This window comes from Bombus bifarius, unplaced genomic scaffold (assembly GCF_011952205.1).
Source record: "Bombus bifarius isolate JDL3187 unplaced genomic scaffold, Bbif_JDL3187 scf7180000009145, whole genome shotgun sequence".
NCBI classification, from domain to species: Eukaryota; Metazoa; Arthropoda; class Insecta; order Hymenoptera; family Apidae; genus Bombus; species Bombus bifarius.
Window position 1 is genome coordinate 2,140,394 of NW_022884930.1, and position 23,949 is coordinate 2,164,342.

General features: G+C 36.8%; 1 protein-coding gene across 2 annotated transcripts; it reads right to left on the reverse strand.

Annotated features, from left to right (window-relative positions):
- Window positions 1-16,189: 16,189 nt before the first annotated feature.
- Window positions 16,190-23,483, reverse strand: LOC117213958 (ceramide glucosyltransferase). Of its 2 annotated transcripts, XM_033459707.1 has the most exons (2): window positions 21,018-23,483; window positions 16,190-16,555 (listed from the first exon to the last, which is right to left on the reverse strand). In XM_033459707.1, exons 1-2 carry the CDS (start codon window positions 22,166-22,168, stop codon window positions 16,549-16,551), a joined length of 1,158 nt encoding a protein of 385 aa, XP_033315598.1. In that variant the 5' UTR covers window positions 22,169-23,483; the 3' UTR covers window positions 16,190-16,548. The 2 variants fall into 2 exon arrangements, with proteins under 2 accessions (XP_033315598.1, XP_033315597.1); XM_033459706.1 differs by lacking the exon at window positions 16,190-16,555 and having other exon boundaries at window positions 19,490-23,483.
- Window positions 23,484-23,949: the final 466 nt, after the last annotated feature.

Consider the following 23,949-nt stretch of genomic DNA (forward strand, 5'->3'; position numbering starts at 1 on the left):
TTTTAAATACTACGTGAAATCGTTCACTTTATTGGCTAATGTCTGGTTCAATGCGCTCGTTACAGAGAAAATCCGACGGGGGACAAAGTGAAAACTTCTCTCGAGTTTCTCATTGTCAGATGTCTCCCATCCATTCCATTCAGAGATATACCTGTGTTGTGTTCTCTCTTCCACATGTGATTTCATCGATCTCCATGATATTTCCTGTTTCGACTTATAAATATACGTATAAATTATGTTTAAATTTGCAATTGTTCGACCACTTCTATTACTTGAATACCTTGATACTTGAGAATTCAGGAAATCAAAAATTCGAGTGTTCGCGTACTTGAAATTTGAAAGTCGACACTCGAGCGTTTGACTTACCCGGGTATCTTGGCACTCGAGAACTCGAATATTCCGGTCCTTTAAAATACCAGAAAGCGAAGCACTCAGAAGCTCGATTTCGTTGTCTGTGTCAAACACGAGATTTCGTATAATCTTCGAGTAATTCGTTCGAGAATTACAGGCGGTTCCTTTAAATAACAGCTTCTGGCCTTGGATAGATCTAGCGCATCATAAATTTTGCGCGAATCGCATAAATAATTTGTCGAAATGAATGAATGTAGCTTGTACGGTATACTTAAATGTCTACTAGCGGCCTTGTACATAGAGAAAGAAAAAGAAACGATCAGGAATGCCATGCTATCCGGAATGTGTATAAATAAAAACATTTAATCCGCCGAGTAGAAATTGGCTTTGCAGAATTGTTGGCACGGTAGGCTGTTCCGATTATGTCACAAATTAGAAAATTTGCAATTTCTCTCGAAAATTCAGCAAAATAGAATTATCAAATTTAATCTTGTTTGGATTAACTTAATAGCGTATAAGAACCTTCGACTGTAAAAAATTGTTTACTTAGATACAGAAATACGAAACCTGCACCACGATACCTGGATTAACGTATCGCGTGATGTAGATACAAGATCGATATCCAAGTAACGATAGCCAAGTAATGCATTTTCTCACGGGGTACGCCGATCAATGTATTCCGTCCGAATCAGTCCTTCCCATCGTGTTATTTTGTTCCGCGTATCCACGACAATTGCTGCGAAAACAAATAAAACAGAGAAACGGTGTATGATCGACGTCGAAAATTTCCGTCGGACCATTATCTCTTTTAAGATTACCCGAATTGGAATTGTATAACTTGCTCGGACAGCAAAAAGAAAAAAGAACGATTCGTAAGTCGCGTATCGACCACCGATCGGTAACAATTTATCATCTACGATAATGCAGGAAACCGGGAAACGATATCGTCGCCAGATACGAGTCGTGGATTTCAAGTAATAATCCGCCCCTTTTATCCGATGTTTTTCACATCGAGCTCGCGTTTCCTTTTTCGAAAAAAGAATTAGCTCGGTATTGTGATAAATACTCGACACGGCAGGCTTCCGGATATGTGGAAGCAGTGAAACGACAAAAGCACAAGGGTGGAGGGAACGTTTACCTGTCGGGTGTATACGCATGGAAAAGTGCATTTGGGTGTAGAAACCGGAGATAAAGGAAGTGACGGTAAACCAGTCACATATACACAAACATGTACACAAGTGAGAAAAAGGGTAGAGTCTGAAAAGTACGTGTGCTGGTATTATTTACATGCGGTGAGAACATGTTCTGCCCTTTATAAGACGAAGAGAAAACACAAGGTAGTGGTTTCCATTCAGGTACTTTAATAAACATGTACAGTTGAACGTATTCTGTTGAACGTATTATTATTATTTGACGATATATATATATATATGTATATTATACATATATACATACGTAAATACATATGTATATACATATATATCATCTCTTGAACACGGGCGGACTCGTAGAGTCATTTTACAATGACCGAGAAACACAGTAAAATGATAAACAACTTCGAACCCGCCTAGTACACATTGGATTAAATTATTATAAACTATAATTGGCAATGTTTCGCGTTACACAAAAAGTTACAGCAAGTAACAATTGTTCGTTTTTTTCTTGCTATCGTTCCATCTTCCTTTTTATATGTTTTTTTTTTCAAACTCATCCCTCCACAATTGACGCCTAAAAAAATTGCGCGCGATTGTTGCAGCTTGTCAAAGATTTAGAAAAAGATAGCGATAGTTTATCGAAACGCATCATTCAGTTTATTAATCTCTTCTTTGCCTGCGTCTCTCTGTCACAGTACGATTCGTGCGGCAAAAATCGCGGAAAAATATTGTACAGAAGTGCGCAAAAAATGGTGCAGATTCGATCTCGGCGAACATTCGTGTTGGGAAAATAGGCACGCGTGAATTTCTTCTACGTAATTTCGGCGATGATCGAAACGAGTGAGAAAATTTGAAGATACGAATATATACGTAAATAAGTGGCGCTAAATAAAATTTCGCTAAAGACAATGTCGATGTTGAGAACAAAGCAAAGTTTGACAAATCATAATTACGAATACGAAACTTGAAAATTATAATCCAACGATTATTGACAAAGATGATATTAACTCGCTGATATCCAGATCACATGAGTGTAGACCGTTGTAGAATACACGAACGTCCGCCTAATTTTTTTTTTTACATACAAACATCGCACGTACATACGTGTACATACACGCGTATGCACCCCGAACACTACACTCATATTCACACCCACACAACCCCATTGATATATTCACGTTTCAGGCTCCACCAACGAACGGTAGATACATATATTGCTATCAAATATTACCTCAGGCTATCGATTTCGTCGACAGAGTTGTACAACGTTCGATTGTAGCGTTTCAACCACTTATTATTTGGCAGTAAAGAAATTAAGGAATTAATTTTGCGGAATTATACGCACCTAGAGTGATAATGCAACGTTTCTCTTATCTAAGATTCGTTATTTACAAAGCTACGCAAAGAAGTTTGCTTGGAAATGAGGAGAGGGCCAACTCGATCCTGAAACTTTGACCTTTACATTTGGAAAGGAACGTTTATAAACAAAAACACACACAAAAAAAAAAGAGAAAGGAAACGGAAAAAGAAAAGGAAAAGCAAAGACAATTTCGTACACGGTTTCTGTTTGACAGGATGAGATCTTCGTGTGTATTTATGCGTATACGTATACCGGTGAACAAAAATTGCATATTTATTGATTTAGAGAAGCGTTAAAATTTATTAAGACAAGTAACGAGTGTTTTGTTTTTATCAGCGACAAAATTTCTTACAATCTTTTTACCACCTCCTCGTTTGAACTGCCAGCTTTGCCTTTTTACAGTTCCACTTTGTTCACCGTGGTTATAGAATACGCGTTCTTACGTACTAATGTTTAGCGGTTGTCATGTTAACTTTTGTTCGCCACTTTGTTTTAACACGTTCGTTACGAATACATTTCTTGATCCAGTTCGTTTAATTATTCAGGAGATGCATCTGTCTTTCGATTTGTGCAGTAAGAAATTTTTGTAGCGTCGAGTTATTCCTACCACATTTGAAACTATCTTAAGCAATAAATCACACTGCGTATTCAGGTAGAGCGAATTATCATTGAAAGTGAACAATTACGGTAAGACTAATGTACGAACCACCAGCGACTCGTATATCGCAGCGAAAGTGTTAATTAACGTAACAGCGGAACGTTACTGCTGTAGTGTCTCGAATCGAAACAACCCTCGTACAACTTCACAGTCTTTCGCAACCGCATTTATGCATGCAGCGTTAGTAACGCGTAGCGTACCGCTTTACCGCCTCGTCGGAATTGGATGGAAAGAAAAATTCAAGCGGATTTGCCGAATTTTTACGCTTATTCGATTTATTTTAGCTCACAGTCATGCAGCATTTAGATACGAACGATTATTATGGAGAAAGTCAAAGAATAAAATGAAAAAAGAAAAGGAAACTGATTATGTTATATTTTTGTTTGTTAAAACATTGCCGACTGTGACTGCGGATTGAAATTTTATAATTGTAGTCAAAGGATCACCGAGCAAGGCATTTTATGTGTATACTCGTTCGTTTCAGAATTTTTATAAAATAATTGCAAACATCGCATTTTGCTTTGGATTAAATTTAAAACCATACGTCCATGCCAGAAGGAAAGAACGTGAGGCAAAATCGGGGAAATGAAAATGCCAGTAATCGTAACGTACGTATGTATTTCGGAAAGAAGAGTTCTCTCTGGTCAGTCGACAATGTATTAAAAATTTTAAGATATCACAGTATAAAAAGGAACTGAAAGTAGATTTTAATCTTCAACAATGAACACTTGTAGCGTAAAAATACCACAGATTATCAATGCATAGTAATGTTATCATATCTTTCTGTATACTGTGACAGGCAGCGTGTTCAACGATCGTATTTACTTGCTAATTTATTGACAAATGATTATACGATTGATTTTACAATCGTATTCTAAATTTACTACTTACATATTATATTTTCGATCTTTAATCAAAACGATCCTAGATACGTAGTATCGAAGCCAATAACAGCGCAGTATTTCCCGCGGATCACAGCTCAAAGTGTCGATGAATCATCGATTGCTGCCTCTCGACGAATGTCGAATCGAACCCATATTCACGAGGCCTCCTTTTCCCCTCTCCAAGCGAAGGCGGTAAACTTGCGCGAATGGATACTTATGGCGTTCTATGGTAGACGGCGCGACGCGCACACGCACACACATGCGAATACAAATAAATGTAATCCGGTAAAAACGATCGTACTTACGTTCTCCTAACGTTTTCAATCTGTGAGATCCAAATAAGAATGTACGTACGAACTTGGATGAAGCGTACTGTACAACGATATCTTTTATTACGCTTAAAGAAGTTTTTCGACGTGAATGTTCAATGAAAATGGACGCCCACACGCGTAATAACGCGGTCTGAAATCCTCTTAACGCGGCTTATCGTCAATGATGATAATAGGATCAAATCGAACGATCGCTGGATAATCCAAACGAGAGCGCGTGCGCGAAGAACTCTGAAAGGGAGACATTTGCCAAATCGGACGAATAATTAGGAATTGTATCGCTATTGTTGCTTTCATTTTACGCGAACTGAAAATTCAATCGATCATCCATTAACAATCGAATGAAAGTTACTATTCAAAATGAAAGATCGATCTATTCGCTGCAAATCTCTTTCGTTCCTTCCCTTTCTTTCCATTTGTTTACAGTAAATATTGGATTAAAGAAACGAGAATTCGTACCTGATTTAGAATTGATTTGTGATGTTTGATATTTCAACACGCCTATTATGCGTGTAATTTTATAGAACGCGTTCCCAATTTATTCGAACGGCCTTTGAAATTACTAGCCCTGAATAATTGAACGTTCGAATCTGTGCCTTTAATACGTTCAACCATGGGAATGTTTTATTTGGAAATAAAGCGCGTCGGCTAGGTTAGTGGTTGGTTTCATAGTCGGGAGTATATCCGTAATCGACTTTTTATTTTGCGGACTTTTCAAGGTTTTCCAAGGCTGGCGGGAATTCCGTGTGTGTCGAATTTGGTGTGATTGACTGTCGGACAATCAAGTCAAAGGCAAAAGTCACTTGCAGCGAGATGCGTTTGATGCATTCGAATTTACCAACCGGAACGGACGTACTCAATTACAAAACGAGATATAAATTGTTCGCAGATAAAGCGCATAGGCGTCACACTCGCAGGTGAATCGTCTCCTCTGAAACTTTTAAATCTTGGCCGGACACAACGTCATTCAATTCCGGGTAAGATCCAAAACGGTTCACAGGAAAAAGATGACTTTTACAATGCGCGATGACACGACATCGTGAACGAATGACTAGTTAGACTAACGAGTTCGTACTTAAATAATGTACCAGGTGGCGCAAAAAGAAAAAAGCGCTTTAAGTAAAAGCAACGGTAAGTCTTTGATGTCTTTATACACACACATACATATCTATATGTATAATATTCTTATAATATTATTAATCACACATATTATTAATAATTTTTCTCGTATTATTATTAATAATATCTGTATCGATACTATACATTAATAATTACATTATATACGTGTAGGATATCCGACGTGTATAAATGAAATAAAATCGATTATATGGGCATATATGTATAAAGACTTTAAAAAGTAAAAATCACTCGAATCCGTTGGCATTAGCAGCATATGAATACAAGTTGCTTTGCACCACCAGGTAAAAACAAATTGATCGATAAAACGTATATCCGTCGACACAGCGACGTTTCGCGATGACATATATTACATAAGGCGCGGAAATCCTATTTAAGCAGATCACAGCTGCTTCCGCTTGGTCACATTTTGGATCTCTCTTACTCTTAAGTAGTATACCTTCCTTCCGTCGTACACGCTTACGAACTACTGGTCGATTTTTCATTTTTCAGTTTTTTCCTCGCTCTCTTTACGAAAAAACGTTAATGAAGAAAATTCAATAGGACGCTTTATAACCCACCTGCCATCCGAGAAACGATTCCGAGATGTGGAATTTTAATACATATAATAGTTGTAAGCTTCGAAAATTTGTTTCGTCGAATCGATAAATTTCTGTTGTTTTCGATATTCTATACACGAATATTCTATACACGAATTTTCTGTTCGAAGAATATCGTACAGCCAATTTGGTATAAATAAACACGAATACTCAATTTTTATATGCATTATATATGTACATATTAAATTGTTATAGAAAAGGATTGGATAGCAGCTGTGAATGATATGTGCGCGAAATGAAAATCTCAGCCAAGTCACAATTAAGAAGATAAAAATAATCTGACTCTCATCTTGGAGTTAAAAAAGTTGTAAAGGTTTCGTATCACTTTCACATTGACTGATAAGTATAACTGTTATTCGTTGGACAGAAATATCGATTCCGAACGAATTTCGAAAGTTCTGGATCCTCTGTATTTGTGTGGTCGTTACTAATCGTTTAATGTAATCGAGTGATTAATTACGTAAAAATAGAAACGGAACGTAAAGAAGAGGAAATATATAATACAAAAAAACGTTAAAAATTTTCCCTACCTAATTAACGCCATATATTTAACGCCACGTGTACCTATACGCACGCGTATTTACACGATACTCATTATCAGACTGCTTATCTGAATTATAATAGTTGAAACTAGTTGGAAGAAGTGTGTAAATATATATGTATATTGGTCCAATATTTGGATTATGGATTAGAATGGAATAGATTTGAATATCGTGTGTTAGGTTGGGTAAAACAACGTAACGCGTGAGGCAGATTTCTATATATCTATATACAAAAAGCTGAATAATTCGCAAACTAAATAAATAGAGCGCTTTAAGTCTAAATTATGCGTATGAATTATGCTTGAATTAAGTAGTTAGGTTAGATCTGAGACAGAGCGTGTGTTTCCTTTTTCGACATCATTCAGGTCATATCTTCTCCGCATGCTCATCAACTTTCGTTCGTCTACCTTAAAAATTTGCCATAAAACCGCAGATATCACAATAATAAACACGATACTTTCGATAACTTTCGCCAAAACAAATTTAATCCTATCGTTGAATATCAATTTGTTCCTTTGATTTCGTTGCACTTCGTGGAATTCGATTCCGGAGTAATAAAAAAAATTCGTGCCAATGGAATTGTTAAAAAAAGAAAGAGAAAATCTGGTAAAGTATTGTTCATGATTGTCCCAATTTCCCAATGACAATAGAAATTACTATTTCACTATTCATTGTGACACGCAGTCGAGAATACGTTACATTCTTCCATCGTAATTCCCCCACTGTACAATGAAATAAGAAATACGAAAAAACGAGATATATATATTTTTTATTTATGATATTAATTGTAGATATGCATAATTTCATTTATTCGTGTTATTATCACTGTCCCACTTCTCCCCGATCTTTTAAGATTAATTTCTAAAGAAAAATTACTAAATTGTACTTTTAATCAACCTGTGAATTTCAAGTTGAAGATCGCATATTGGCGATAACATAGTCGTAAGATATCTAGTCACGATAATTAATTAACTTATTATATAAATCGATTGCATAAGCTGTCAATCACAAAATGAAGTGTGAGTACGGGAATGAAACTAAGTACTACATATTATGATAGTAGGTTACGATAAGTACATGTTATGGACATTAATGACTCTTAGACGATATTTAATGAGTCACCTGAAATCATATTTGAAATTAATATGAAATTCGTCACGATGAAATCATGGTAGTGAAATTATCAAAGATTAGGTTGGCATTACTGCGGAATAGCATGGAATAGCGCGGAGTCGACACAGCGTGGAATGGTCTTTCTTCGGTGAATGGAGATCAATGATAGCGAGTTCACTAACTTGGACCAGTATTGGATGTTTTCAAGTACGATGCATTTGGAGAACCTTGAGACCAGTGTAGCTTCCACTTTTCGAAGAATAAACCACAGACCTTGAAATCGATCGTGTGAAACGTGCTGCGAAAACGTTCAAGAGCTTGGAACGTTGTCGGCGTTGTTGATTCGCGAATACCATAGAAATGGGGTTTTGCAAGAGCAGTTGGCATCACCCGGATACACAAAATAATGGGGAAATTCCAGTTTGGTTTACAACTGACTTCGAAATGACGCATTTAGAGCGTGGAAATAACTCGATTTAATTACCTCAACGAATCGTTATTTCCTTTGTTTTATATTGTGCTTGGATTTCACATTTTAACGTGCGTGTAATTAATATGGACTTGTGATGATTTTTCGAAGATATTTAGCGATATTTTTCTTTCAATTTTTCGACTTTCACTTCAAATGTAAAATATTAACACGGCATTCTACAAATAAATTCTGTCGAATCACAGATTATAACAAGCAAAAATTAGTCATCAGAACGGCACGGCCAGATGCGACGGGGCGTTTTCGAGATATTCGCGTGCTATCTGAACGGGCCAACTTCATTCATTTGTATTGTTCTCGTCGCCTGGCGTGTTCCCTCGATGATTCATCCGGCACAATGTAAATCGAACGCTTGTTTCCTTCTATCGGACGCGCGTTTCGATTCTATCCATGGACAGAACGAGCATCGTCAGTTTCTATGCGCGACGATTCCTCCGAGAACCTTCGAGAGACTTAATGATCCACGAAACCTTCAATGGAAGTTCCAAATGTCGACCTGTGTCAACATGTTTCGCATTCAAAACGCTCAGAGCAATTTTTACGTCGTTCATGTTAGCCGAACTTTCCTCGAGACCACATCTTCGTTAACGCGTTGCCTGCCATGCGAATTTTATATACGTATTTTGTCCTGGAAGCCGAAATAAATTGAAATATATTATATTATAACGTTTCGTTCTTGTAAAACATTATATTATATTTGCTCGCTTTTCCTCTGACAATGTTATCTAAACCATTAACATTATCGAAAATTTTTGTTTTTTTATTTTAATCATTCTAAAAGATTTAGTAAAAAAGAAAGATGAGTCATGGATGACTAGCAATGTGGTAGTCAATGCCTTAACACACTTTTCTTCACAATTAACCTTTTGCCTGATGATTACTTTGATTTTCATAACCTTCATTGTACCAATAATGATGAACGTTGAGATACTATTTCGAATAAAAACATTTCATGCTCTCTTTATCTGAAAATAATTCTTTTTACGAACGTTCGGCTGTATACAACACGACGTTAACGATTAAGATCGCTAAACAACTAAATTTTAGATGAAAATTAATCTTCGATAATAGTCAAGAACAAGACTGGTTCTCGATAATTAAGAGGCGACAATTCAGATGTTCGTCAGATGCTTAATAACACCTGTACGACTACTTATTAGTCTAAACAATGAATTGCAATCGAGGACAAGATATTCAATTATATAGTGACACTAAACAAGACTCTTGATATGATTTGTATGTTGATATATATCCGGTAAATCGAAATGAATCGACATATGTCTCAGATATGAATCATTGTTAAAAAATAACAAACCGGATTATTTTATTTCTTCAAAGGTTTAACTACTAAATTTAGCTGAATGAAATTCCTTATTGATTTTAAAACAGCGCCACAACACGGTTTCCTTTATTGTTATCGATGATATGATATGTCTTACAAGTATTACTACAATTTGTGCATATGTATTTTTGCATGAATAAGTTTAGAACATTGAAAGTTTAGAAACTAAAAATCATCAACGAAGGAAATTGCAAAGCTTTTAGAATTCTTGTACATATACAGATATTAGATAGATAGACATCTGATGTAAAATTAAAAATTTCCATATATTCATTAACAAAAAGTAAAACAAAAGTAAAAATAAGCAGAAGTATCGTTCATTAAGACATTAGCCAGTTAACTGCAGAATTTAGTTTTAGAAATTTCTCACTAGGTTAGGTTAGAGTGCGTAAATAAATACAAGCAACGACGTCTATACTCGTCAAACGCAGGTAACTGATTAACAAATAATATTTATATGAAAAGGGACAATTCGCGATTTAACCTCTTAAATTAAAAAATTTCCTCGTATACTCTTGACTAGGCGGACAAAGTTTTAAAGAAAAATATAATTGATGACGAATCCGAGAATTATCTCTCAGTTAGCGTGTTTTAAAGATATAGAAAATTCAACAAGTCACTTTATCTCTCGACGAACCAAAGAAAAAGAGAGAAGCGAAATGTTTCACGCGTGAGTCATGTCATGTTTATCACACAATTATTATGTACCGTGTTAATTTATCACTGGGTTGGACACGCTCGTTTAAGAGTTCTATTCTCTAATACATTCCAAAAACTATAAAACTCTGTATCTCTACAAGAGAGATAAGGATCGAAAATTTGACACAACAGTCGTAGAATAGAATTTCCGATATCGCTTAACCATAACCTCTAAAATTTATAGAACGCGTATTTTCCCTCACAGGAATTGGATGTTGTTTGTTTTATTAATTCTCGAATTAGCACTGTAAGTACGACATATACTTCTTTATGATACATCTTTGATGAAAACTCTTCGATATTTACGAAGCATTTTCAACAACCTCCGGACAAGTTTCTACAAATTTTGTTATGCATATCAAAACGACACGTTCATAGTGAGGACAGAAAGGAATAAAGGAATTTTTTTGATTTAGTTATTTAATAGCGAGAAATCTGAAAGGAGGAAACAGGAACATCGAGAATCGAACTTTATAAAGTAATAATAATCAAACTAACTAATAACTATTACATAAATGATCTTATAATCCTATATTTCCCGATTTTTAGATATCAATCCTTAGTCACTCTACGAAATAAGTTTTTACAACGCTGCATCAAATTTTTGCAAATAATGAACGTATCATCGTTCGCTTGATATCGACTAATATCTGTAAATAAACCATTTATTGCTATTTTTATATCCGCTTTTATATACGCTTCGTTTTGATTTTTCACTCCGTTTTTATGAAAAATATGATAAATACGATAAACATTGAGTTATATCAGCAAACATATATACTGGTGGTTATACGTTATCTGAAAAGTAACACTAAACGACAAAATAGAAAGGCGATGAGTTAGGACAGAAAGCTGATTGATTTATCTTGGTTTTTGCAAACAACGATCGATCATTTTATCGGTGAAAAAAGGTGCTACTTTTCCTATGAGAAAAAAGGAAATATGAACCAAAAAGAAGGAAGAAAAGAAATCGTCACCTTTAAATTAAAATTATAATTCCCATAAAGAAGATGCGACAAATTATGCCGCGGCAAAAAAAGATTATGCTACAGATGGATCCTCGTAACAGTCGCCATTGTTGTTCCTTTTTCGTTAAATGCACTTTCATAATGGCACTCGAGTCCAAGCGACCGTTGGTTCGTGCAAAAAGAGTGTTTTCGTACGACTTTCCTTTCATCTTGCTAGAAAGGACATCAAAAAGATCTGCTCTCCATGTGGCCGTGTCGTTTCAACGAAAACGCAAACCTTGCGCAGCCCAGCAACCCTTTTTCCTGAGAATGATACAATTTATCGCGAATTACAGGAAAATCCTACATATTCGTGTACCAAAAATTGATCGTCGGAACATCGAATTACATAACCTGAAACCACGAAGCTATTTCTATAACCTAACCCCAACCTAACCCCAATGGAGGTCTGACAAATTGAAAGGAAGTTAAGATAAAGAACGAGCTACGTGAAATCGTATTTTTTTTTTTTTTTTGAAGAACAAGGCAATTGAAACACACATAAAGATTGTAATCTATTTTATAAAGAAAGATTATGTAATATCTGATTGCGTGAAATCTTGAATTCAGGATAAATGTTGATTGGTGTGACGGATAAGACGGTGGAATTCGGAGAACGCAGTGTTAAGCATATATAATCTCGAGGACTTAATTGTCTACTAGAACTACTGGAAAATTTATACAGTAATCAGCAATCGTATCGAAAAAAGTGCGATTGCAATGATTGCGAGCCCTACCCAATGGGATTTTCCTCGGTCTAATATGCGAAGCGAGCTGGGTCTCGTGAGACCTGTTCTCGGTCTCATGAGACCTGTTCTGGGTCTCATGAGACCTGTTCTGGGTCTCATGAAGCCTACTTACAATCAGTATCCATTCTGACTTCGAAGTGAAACGGCGTTAGAAAATTTGTTTCTGAAATAAACTAATTGCCGTCGACAATGCGAAATGAAGAAGGGAGCATTTTTCACTACGGTAAACATATAAATGTATATATACCGATTTTAATCTATAAATTACTGGTAAAAGTGACAGTTATATAATAAATGGTTCAGATAAAAAATGGATGATTTCAAGAGGACCATAATCTGATGTAATTAATTTTCTTATAGATGGGCGCATAAAGATCATACGAAGGTGATATACGTTCCCTTAAATGGAATCGTATAATTTTTAATGCCCTGTCTTGATATTCTTTATAGCAAATTATTAACTTACATATGCCGAAAAAACACTAGCATGACTGATAATTTAGCTTTTATCTTGTAAGACCTATCGTATGAAAGACGAGGAAAACAAATACAAAAGTAATAATTGCTTCACATCTTTCCTTGTCCTTCATACGACTGGTTCTACAAAATAAAGAGTAAAATATCTGTAAATAAACTAATATATACATATATATGTTTACAACAGCGTAAAACGCATTAATAATAATTTTTAGTCAAGATATAAAAATAGCCACGGTCTCGTATGTATTAAAGAACTGGTCTACTGCATATTTATGGCAGGCAGAAGTCAAGCGGAAGTCAGCCAGATCTTTTCATTCGTAAAGTGGGAATCATAAACTTTAATTTAAGCCCTATTACGACCTTGTACTCGATGACGTAGGAAGCTAACGATAAAAAGTCAATTTGTTTATAGTTTGCCAGAAAATGCTAATGAGATGAAGTCCGGTAGACCAAGGTATTTTGGTAATACTAATTGAAGTTAAATAAATTGAACATGATTAAATTTCTTGTACTCAATGACGTAGATGTAAAGCCATAAAAACGGACGGAAAGTTACTGTATTTAATCATATAGCAGTAGGTTGCGTTCTTGCAGAGCAGATGCTTTTCGTTTATTTGTCAGTAAGATATTATCTGACCTCATGGTCACTTTTGGTCTTTCGTCTTCGATGGGATACGGTGAGGGTGAGATTGCTTTGTTTGTATCATCAGTCTTTACCGTCATTGTATCATCCTTGTCCTCGTGACCTGATCTCAAGTATTCGAGAGTGTCGCACAGCAGAGCCACGCGTTTCGCCCTCGTATCAGTGAGATAAAACGCTAATGTAACGACGAAATTTTTTTATTTTCTATATTTTCGTTAATAAAAATTTCATTAAAGTATTGGCGAGATTGTCCTGATCGAACTGAGACCAAAAAGCGATTCTATTGGCAATTAGCTGATTCTTCGAGATCCTTTTCTTCTTTTACGTGATATCGTTTGCTCTTCCATACGCATATCTACTGCTATACTTAAACAATTGCAACTGTTTCTCGCATAGAAATGACATTTCGTTGCTCGAAAGATGTCCATACTACTCTTATAAGTAGGTCTCATGAGCTCGCCTCGAACGATACTTGGAGACATACCTCGGGGCAAATCTCATTGCGTAGGTAGGGCATACTTAAGAGTACACTATACATTGCTGGGAACAATTACTAAGTAACTCGTTGCTTGAAAATAAAAATAACGATTAGAAACATTTTACCGTACGTAGAGATTAGCAATGGTCCATCTCAGAGTACGTATCTCTTTGCGAAGTTTAAAACATTATCTTAAAGTCATAGTTCATAATAAACTTTCAATAGGAGTACAGGGTTACGTCAGTGACTTAAATGGCTGAAAATGATGGATGGTGTTATTTGGCAATTAAGAAGAATTGGACGAACTTCTGGGATGAAAGGAATCCTCGAAAGTCTTGAAACGCCTGATTCGAATTGCACGTTAAAATAAAGCGACGTTGAGCAAAAGACGCTCTATTTCAAGCGATTTTGTGTCTAACGTTATGTACAGTCAGTGCGAGGTTTACCCGTGAGCCTGCCTCTTGTCGTAACACAGAGTACGCGACGTAATTACGCGAAGCAAAGTGAGCAGCGGTTACGCTTTCGACAAAGTCGTCTCGATCCATTTCGTCAATATACGTGTCCAAACGAAGGAGCTGCGAGGCACCTTTGATCTCGCCAAGAACCCAGCGGTCGTTGGTTCGTGCCGAGGCAGCCTCACGAGTCAGTCTCGCACTGCCTGTACATAGAGTCAGCAGCAGTTTCATTTTTATTGATCGTGTCGTTTTAATCTTATCAGCACATTGGAATATAGATTACGTGTCTTGGAAAAAGTAAAAAACCAAAAAGCAAAGTTAGCGTAACGTGACTGTTTCGATAATACTTTACGTAAAGTTACGAGAATTTTCTTTTCCAACTATCCTACAAATAAACAAGGGTGTATTCCTTAAACGTGTCTGTATCTCTTACTAAATAAATTTTATCAGGACTACATGTATTAAGAGGTTTCTATTCGAAAGATAAAAAAAAAAAAAAATAAAACAAATATCGTTGTAGAAGCTAGAAGCAATAATTTTAAATTACCAAATTCCTAAAAGAAGAATATTCAAAATTCTCTGGATACTCTCGATGATAATTCGATCTAATTTTTAACACGGAGGGGACCTCCGTGTTAAGCTATTGCACCTTTTGGTTAAGAAAAGCGACATCACTTCTCACGTCTTTTCTGATAAAATATATCGACGTGGATTCAACTAAATTTTAATCGCATTCAAAATTATTACACGATAGATTTTAAAAGGAATTCCTCTCTGAGCAAAACAAGTCCTGAAAGATTCCCATCGCGAGATTGCCTCCAATGTCGTTCCGTTTTCTTCGTTCATTCAAACTGGACGATAACTTCTTTGTCACATTTTTAGTTACTCCCTCGTCTTTCCTGCCTTTTTTTAGTTCTACACATAGAATATATAAATTTTATAGATTGAAGATTATTACGTGCGATATTGAAGACTTTAAACCCTGATAAATGGAAACGTCAACGAGTGAGGTGAAATAATCGTTTGACTTTCGATAAATCACGATAAGATAGAGGGCGGCCAATATTCCGTGTTGCATCGGCATAAAAAAGAGTGTACTCGTGGCAATTCGTGGAAAAAGATCTAGCCGACACAACTGACCTCTAGTTCCGCGAATCGAAACGTTCTTCGCACGTAAACAGTGTTCAATTTTAATACGAGTTATCGATTTCAGTAGAATCACAAAAAATGTCGCTTTTTTCTTTTGCGCTAATGAAGCGAAATCGTCGAGTGAAAGAACTATCGAACGAGGACAAAAGGAAACGAAATATCGACGACGGACAAGTTACGAAATAAGAATTCATTGTTTAAATAAAAACAGTTACTGTTCGTTGATAAGAACCATGTTTGGCCAAAGAGAGTTCCATCGATTATTTTCGAATTGACGGATATAATCCGTTTTATATTATATGATAGCGATTATTGGAACGAGTTCAACAAAAACGTAATAGAATTAAAAGTATCCGAAATACAAGAATAAAGTAAATAATTTAGAGATTTTATAACAATTTATTTGCTACGACAATGAAATTCTATCGTTGTAGAAATTAAAAAATTATAATTATCGATTTAGAAATATTCGTAAACTCGGCATTATTTCATTTAGGAGAAAAATGCTGAAAACTAACGGCTTATAGCAAATAAGAAATTAGGATGTAAACCTTGAATATAAGTTGAATGTAAACACGATCAATGACCTTCAATTACAAACTATTACGATTGAAAAATCACAATAGCCCCCAACCATTCGAAATCGTACGGTTACAATTGCTATTAATTAAACGCACGCACACTATTTCGTTGAAGCCTGACGAGGCAAGGGTTAAACAGTTATTGGTTGTGTAGTGGAACGGGTACGATATAAATATCACAATTAATTGACCACTTCACTGATGAAAGTGTCAGGGTTCAAAAGCCTTAGATTCACTTTTGTCGTTAAACACCGCAGCGCCGCTCGTTGTGTAGAAAACTTGCTAAAACCCCGCTTCCCATCGAACCAGATAACAGCCAGATAACACGGATCTATCTCTTTTCTATATTTATATTCTGAAAAATTAACGACAGCAATTAGCCTTTTAGATAACTCGTTCACTGAAATAAATTAAAAACATCGAAAATTGGAAAAGCAAAAGTAGGAATTAGAAAATTGATTTCTAAAACGTTTTTTTTTGTACAGACTTTTATATCATTTCGACCCTTTGCCTCTGTGTTCGTTTCTTATTCGATAATAAATTGATAGTATTTGACATCAGGAGCAAATTTACCTACGTCGTTACCTCTCGGATGAGTAGCACGCACGATGGTGCTTGTACCGAAAACCCGGACAAAACTCGATTTCAACAATTTTGTGTAAATAAAAAGATGTTGCTACACCAGATACTTAAATGTATAAGGAATAATACATCGGTATTCTTTTTCATTGTAACTGAAAGTTATGAATACGTTTCTGCCCTAGTCACGTGCGTCTGTTTACCTGTACTGACTCCACTTACTAAACACAGAGTATAGATGACCCTGCCCGATAGATTGTTTTTTCATTGTTACCCGGTGACGTGCTCGCGGAACACAGGAAAATCTTAATAACAGCGGACCTTGGCGTAATGATGTTGTCGTGCGTTTTCTAATCAAGCGGTATAGTTTTAGATATAGATTGCGCTGCACGAGTAATTAAAACGCACGGAACAATAGAAGAGTGTAATTAACACTGGTTACAAACATATTTAGTTTGTACTAATTGGTTCGCAAGACAGAGAACAAAGAGTCGATGGTTTCGTTCGAAACGTTATAAGGATGGCGACCGTCACACACGTAGAAACACACACACATACACGATGAATATGGAATGTAGAAAAAGCAAGGAACACTCGTATTTGAAAGGATAATATATACCATGTACAATTGTCGAAGCTTCTACAGCGAATTACACTCAAGACTAGATTCGACAAACCCTATTAACCTTTCTGATCTTAACTAATCAAGGAAATCGATCGAACGCGTGCCATATGAGAACGTACACGAACGTTATGTTAACCAGCGTTTAGTTCTACGACGCCATCCTAGATGCGAGGATGACTAGCGTCATCTCACTTACTGTTAGGACTGCAGGCACGAGAAACGTATGACTTTGTACCGGCAGGGATAAGAATCGATATTAAGTATTTTGAATCTACTAAATAAAAGTATCGCGTTAGGTCATCTCGTAAATCGTGTCGTTTCTTATCGAATTTTATATGTCCGTATCTTGTTTATGCGATATATTTATAGAAACCTTTTTTCTATGCTTTACAAGATACTGTTGTCGTCAATCTACAAAATGTATCCAAAGCAATCAGAAGGGATATGTTTTATTTAAAAAAAGGCGAGAAACAACGAGTATAAAAAGAGTAAAGAGGCAATATATTTAAACGTGCCGCTGACAATACTCGTAACGTGTACGGAGAACGTGTTTAAGCGTAAGAGAATATCAAAGGTAAATTTTCGACTTCCCCGTAAAACAAGATTCGATCTACCAGCAAAAATAAACGTAAGGGAATATTGTTATTATTTACAAGTACTGCCACCTCATCGATTTCGATGATTTTTTAATATGTGTAGAAATCAATATTTTGAACAACGTTTTCCTAAACATATAATCCTCGGCTGACCTTAGTTTCCGAGATATTCGTAAGAGGCTGCCGGTACAACTACAGTGAATTTTGCCTGTATTGTGTATCCATGGCAACGTATGCGCTGGTACTGGTTGCCGACTATCTTATTGTGGCCGAATAAAATAGCACCTGGCCCAAAACTAATTCTTATCGTGTGTTTATAGCATATATAGATTTAGTTAAGCGTCATTTTACCAATGTTAACACATAAGCTATCACGGACGCACGATTATAGATAGAATTCACTGGTACCGACACATTTTTGCGAACATTTCAGACAATTAAGGTTATGCGGTAGGAAAAAGTTGTTGAAAACGTTAATTTGTACAACATATTCAAAAATCGTCGAAATGGGTGAAGTTGCAGTACTTGAAAATAATTACCAACGTAAATATTATTATTATAAGCATAAAGTTAGCGTCAAGAAGCGACACAACCTTTGGGATACCTGTCATTCGATAATCTACAAACTACACGAGTGTTTTTCTCTTTATATAATAACGTTCGATCGATCTAACTATAATCTAAATCATTATCGTGGTTGGCGATAATTTTGAGCATTGATGAGTAATTAATTACAAGGGATTAAATTTTGTAGGAAATTTTCAAAGAAAAATTAATCACGAAAGATGCATCGTGCAGATGCCCTTAATTAGTCTTAGTAAGCGATTAAGCGAGACAAGTACCGCTTAGAAAACATTAGTTCTTTCGTAGAAAAATACAATTAAGCGACATGGTGCGATTTCTTTTTTCTCGACACCTTGCGAGAAGTAGGCAAGTATTTGGATTTAGATAAATCCGAATTTATTTTGAATACTTGATAATCTTCTTAATACTTATTAATACTTGTTAATCTTCTTATTTGGGGGGGGGGGGGGAGATATCGTAATGAAGCGTCCGATATCTTATGTTCGAAATATAAACGTGTTTCGATAATAGCACGGACAGATGAAATTGAATTCAAACTTTACTAGACGTTGAAGAAAGAAATGTGCATCAATAGAAAGTAACATGGTCAATACGTTGAACGTTACGTAACACAATCAATTTGTTTCGATTATTCGACGCGAAGGTACTTGCTTTCACGGGTACGATTTTTACAATAACAATTAGTTCTAATTAAAAATATGCATGTACATATACGCGTTGCGTATTAAACGAATGAAACGAAAAAAGGTACATATCAAATAAATGAATATTTACATAATCGTATTTGTTCCATTCTAGCGATTTATCGAAATTAGGTTGGAATTAATATTTTGCGTAATAAAACAAAAAGTTCAGCAAAGATTGTAATCTTAAAAAGAAAAGAAAAGTAAAGAAGAGGAAAGAATATAAGATAGGGTTAAGCACTTTGATACCTAAAAATGTGCTTCTTTGTTATGTTCAATTACTACATATGCACCGTCTATAACGCGTTAATTAATCGTTTCGGCTAACACGTATGTATATTTTTATTTGATTCTACTTCTTCCTAGTTTACCGACACGGAGACGTCGAAAAGAAACACTAGTTAGTACTAGCAGCGAATATTATTATCATCAAACCCGTAAAAAATTCTTTTTCCATAATCGAACGTGCTTATACTTCGCTTAATCATATAATCATTTGTTAAATACCTTTTAATGTTAAAAATAAATATTTACTTAAAAACCAAAACAACATTAACCTTACCAATTAGTTACTACAACGCGCGAAAGATATTTCGAGATAAATCACCAACTACGTCGATAAGATGTTAAATTGATCGCGAAGCCAGCGCAACCATAGCTTTTTACAGGAATCGTTTCCTTAAAACGTATGAATAATTTCGCACCGAATATACTACAATAACGATTTAAGGGGACCTCGTTCCAGACGAGGATTTCAAAAAAAGAAGAAACAAAAAAGAAGAAAAGCCACATATCCATCGATTATTTACTACGTGTTTTCTCTTTCTAACATAACCTATAATAGATCCTTCTTTTTTTACGTTATACTTTTCTTCTTTTTTCTGTAAACATTGCACTTGAAATGAGCATACCAACGAGCTGGCGGAGATGATATGCTGAATAATTGAAAAATGATGGCACACATGCATACATGCGTGTCGCGATTATTGTTTCACGTAAGCGAATCATACGTATATACGTGTACATGTACACACGACGCGTAAACACCCCTATCTAGTAAATATCGTGTATATACGGCGTATATTTTTTCCACGGTATAACGCAATTCAAGTATAATAAGAACTACATGCGTAATAGTATAATATATCGGATATTACAAAACATCCACGCTTCTAGCTCAATGTGTGCATATTAATCCCTACGTGTATATCGGATGTACCAGTCTTTTCGGGCTAAATATTTTCAGGATGTTTTACGGATATAAATAAGGAAAAGACTTTGTGTAAACGTATACCGATTTTATAATATAATTGTTCAAAGCTTTATTAAAAAGTTATAACAAAAGAGAAATACGAAGAGAACGATGGTTAGGCCTCCGATGATATCGCCCTAAACTTTTATATCTAGTTAACTTTGAAAAAAAAAATGTTATGTACATACATCGAGCAAATAATATAGTGAAAATGAACTTTGCATTGTATATTGACAGCGAATCTATTTTCGTCTTATAGCATAGTAATCGTAAGATTGGTATCATTCTCTTTGTATTTACCTATGATCATAGAATATCCTGACAAGATTTGATCGAAGAAAACTGGAATACCCTGCATACGTATCAAAGAAAGAGGAAGAAACAAAAGTAAAGGAAAGAAACGAAAAAAAGAAAGGAGGAAAAAGTAAAACCGCTGGTTTCATAGTGCAATTTAATATTTGACTTTTGCCTTAACCTCTTCCGCGACTCCACCCCACCTGAGTTTGTAGACACGCGACCGCCACTGTATCAGAGGATCTAGAACTGCCTGAAGGAAAAGATAAGGCCTTGTGATCTCGCTGAGTAACCATCCGCATACGAATTCTAACTTGTTGAACGGCAACGGACCGTTCTGGACGACGCTCAATAGCGTCCAGTCGAACATGAACCACAATAGTATGTGTACCAAATAGAAAACAAGGGAGTCCCACTCGAAGAGTACGCTGGCCGCCCAGGAAGCACAGGCACCTAACACTAAACACTCGCTAAGCGGTTCGAGAACGATCGTGGTAGGCAACATAGCCACCCTGAGCTTCGCCCACCTTCGTAATCTCGCCTGGAACGAATGCAGCTCGCAGTGACCGCTATTCTGCAACGCCGGCTGCGAGGACACAGTGATTCGCCAACCACGGTCGGTCAGTGACTTTGCGTAGAAAAAATCTTCGGCTAAATACACACCGAACGTCTTTAAACCGCCGACCTCATCGAGGGGAGCTTTTCTCAGCAACGCTGACATTCCTGTGTGACAATTGATCCTAAGTAAATCAGCGGCTAGGTACATACGCGACTGTACAGTACCGAAGAAGATTTTCTCGTATGCCGCGGCAAAACCTTCGCGATCACAGGTAAACGGCATCTGATGCACTAACGCAACATTGTCGGTCATGTAATTAACCATGTCCAACAGCGTGTCCTCCTTCATCTTGATACCACTGTCACTAATCAGTACATACTCGTGTTTAGCCGCCTCGTACGCTGGTTGCATATTGTTGATCTTTGGATTCACGCCCACGTTACAACCGCCGATGAAAAGTCTCGCATCCACTTCTGGATACTTTTCGATCAGTTTACGTACTAACATCAACACCGGATCCGAGTCGTCTTCCACGCAGAACAGTAACTCGTAACGGGGATATTGCATCGTAAAGAATGTCTCTAAATTGCTGAACAGATTCGGATCAACGCCCATCAGAGGCTTTATGATCGACACACCGGGTAAGGGCGTTTCGTAGGTTGGTACTTGAGTGACTTTACGGTGCAGCTTCCAGTGACCGGCTATCAGTGCCAGTACATGAACGATCCACATTACCGACCAGAATATCATGAAAAATATAGCGAAGCCGTACAAGGTATATATCATGGAGTTCATCTTCGAATAAGGATCCTTGATACTCGGAGGCCTAACCTCCGGATAGGGGAAGGTCTCCTGACTCACCTCACCACTTTGTCTTTTTTCTCTCTCTCTCTCCCCCCCTCTGTCTCTCTCTATCTGTTTGTCTCTTTCTCTTGTTTCCTCCGTGATTATTCGATCCTTTCGTACCTATCGATCCGAGCGACGATCTCAAAGCCCGCCATCCTTCGTGGATATCTAATAAACGGTATCCGCGGCATCCTTGACGAGGTTCTCGCCGTGCCGCGATCACGGATACCGAGTGTGTGGAAAAATCGCGCGGGCCATCGATGATGTGTTTTCGGCAATTCCCACGGTGTAACACCGTTTTCACGGCGATCACAACGACGACGACGACGACGAAGACGTGGCCACCGCTTCCAACACATTCACGTATTAGGTTCCCCCGCGCGGTTTATAGGGTAGGTATAGGATAGCTACGTAGCCGCGTCCACGGCTACGAGCGCTCCAAAACGCCGGCACGCTGTGTCAACGAAGGTATACCAACCGAACGTACTCCTCTCTGTCCCTCTCTCTTTCTCTTTTTCTTCCACCTTCCACCGGAACAACGATAGGAGAGATAGGAGGATCGCCCTGCTATTCACAGTTATTGACACCAAAGCACCCTCTTTGTCACTACGTACTACCAGCGATCCTCCCCAATTTTCACCGATACATTGAATTTCCTCGTTCCTTACGCGCACCCATATGTAGTTTTGACGACACAATACGAGCAAACACGACCCTCGAACGATGCGTCCACCTTTTATTCCCCGGATCTATTTCGTATTGGTTAGCAGAGTAAATTTTTCTATTGCCTCTTACCTCATTTTACTCCGCGCACAACGCTTTCCAACAATTAATAACTTTCGATAACGTTGTTTAACTATGTGCACGTTCAGCAACCAGAGTTCACCGATCCTTTCAATGCAACATGTGTAACGTCAAGATAGTACGTTCCGTTTGTGTTCATGGACGACTGGTCCCTTTCATAACGATGCGCCTACACGGCTTTGGTCCGTTCTGTTTCGACCGCAACTACGCCACTGCCAACGCGTACCGATGCATGTCATGTCGATAACCAAATTTCTGTTGCTCGATTCCAGCTGATTATGAGTAGAATAAGAAGGCGATAGAGGAAAAACAGAGATGAAACAGCGGTTTGAACGACACGTCTTACGTACAAACGACGCACCGCCTAACGTCGACGGGATAACTGGCTGCATGTGACGGCGACAGCCGGCAACTCAACCGCTTGTTCGTTACTATGTTCACAACATACTTTACCTTGACGACCTTACAATCAACTGACGTGCTCCGCGCGTAACTTACCACTTTTATGATAATCTGTTAATCGTTATCGTGCCATTATCGCACGATTTCGATTACATTCTAATCGAAAAGAAATGAATCGTTACGTAATAGAAAACTGGAATTTCTATGAATTCATACGTTATTTTTGTAGGTGTATATTTTGGCGGTATTCTGTAATTTTGAAATTAATCTTTATGTTAAATAAATTGTGTAACAAGGTTTGAAACAATAATTTAATCCCTTGTTATTGATTCTCTTTATTATGTTTTGTACTAATATTTTAGATGCTTGGAATTTTTTGTATCTAGTACATACATACTAGGTAGGAAGGATATAACGCGATTGAATGCCATTTCCTAAAGTTATTTATGCGCCTTTTTGTAAAATCGTTTCTTGATATTCTGTCCATGATCTATCGATAAAATTATGTGATAGTATCATTAAAA

Coding starts and splice junctions, on each gene's coding strand:
- LOC117213958 (XM_033459706.1), bottom strand. CDS start 22,168: ATGAACTCCATGATATATACCTTGTACGGCTTCGCTATATTTTTCATG.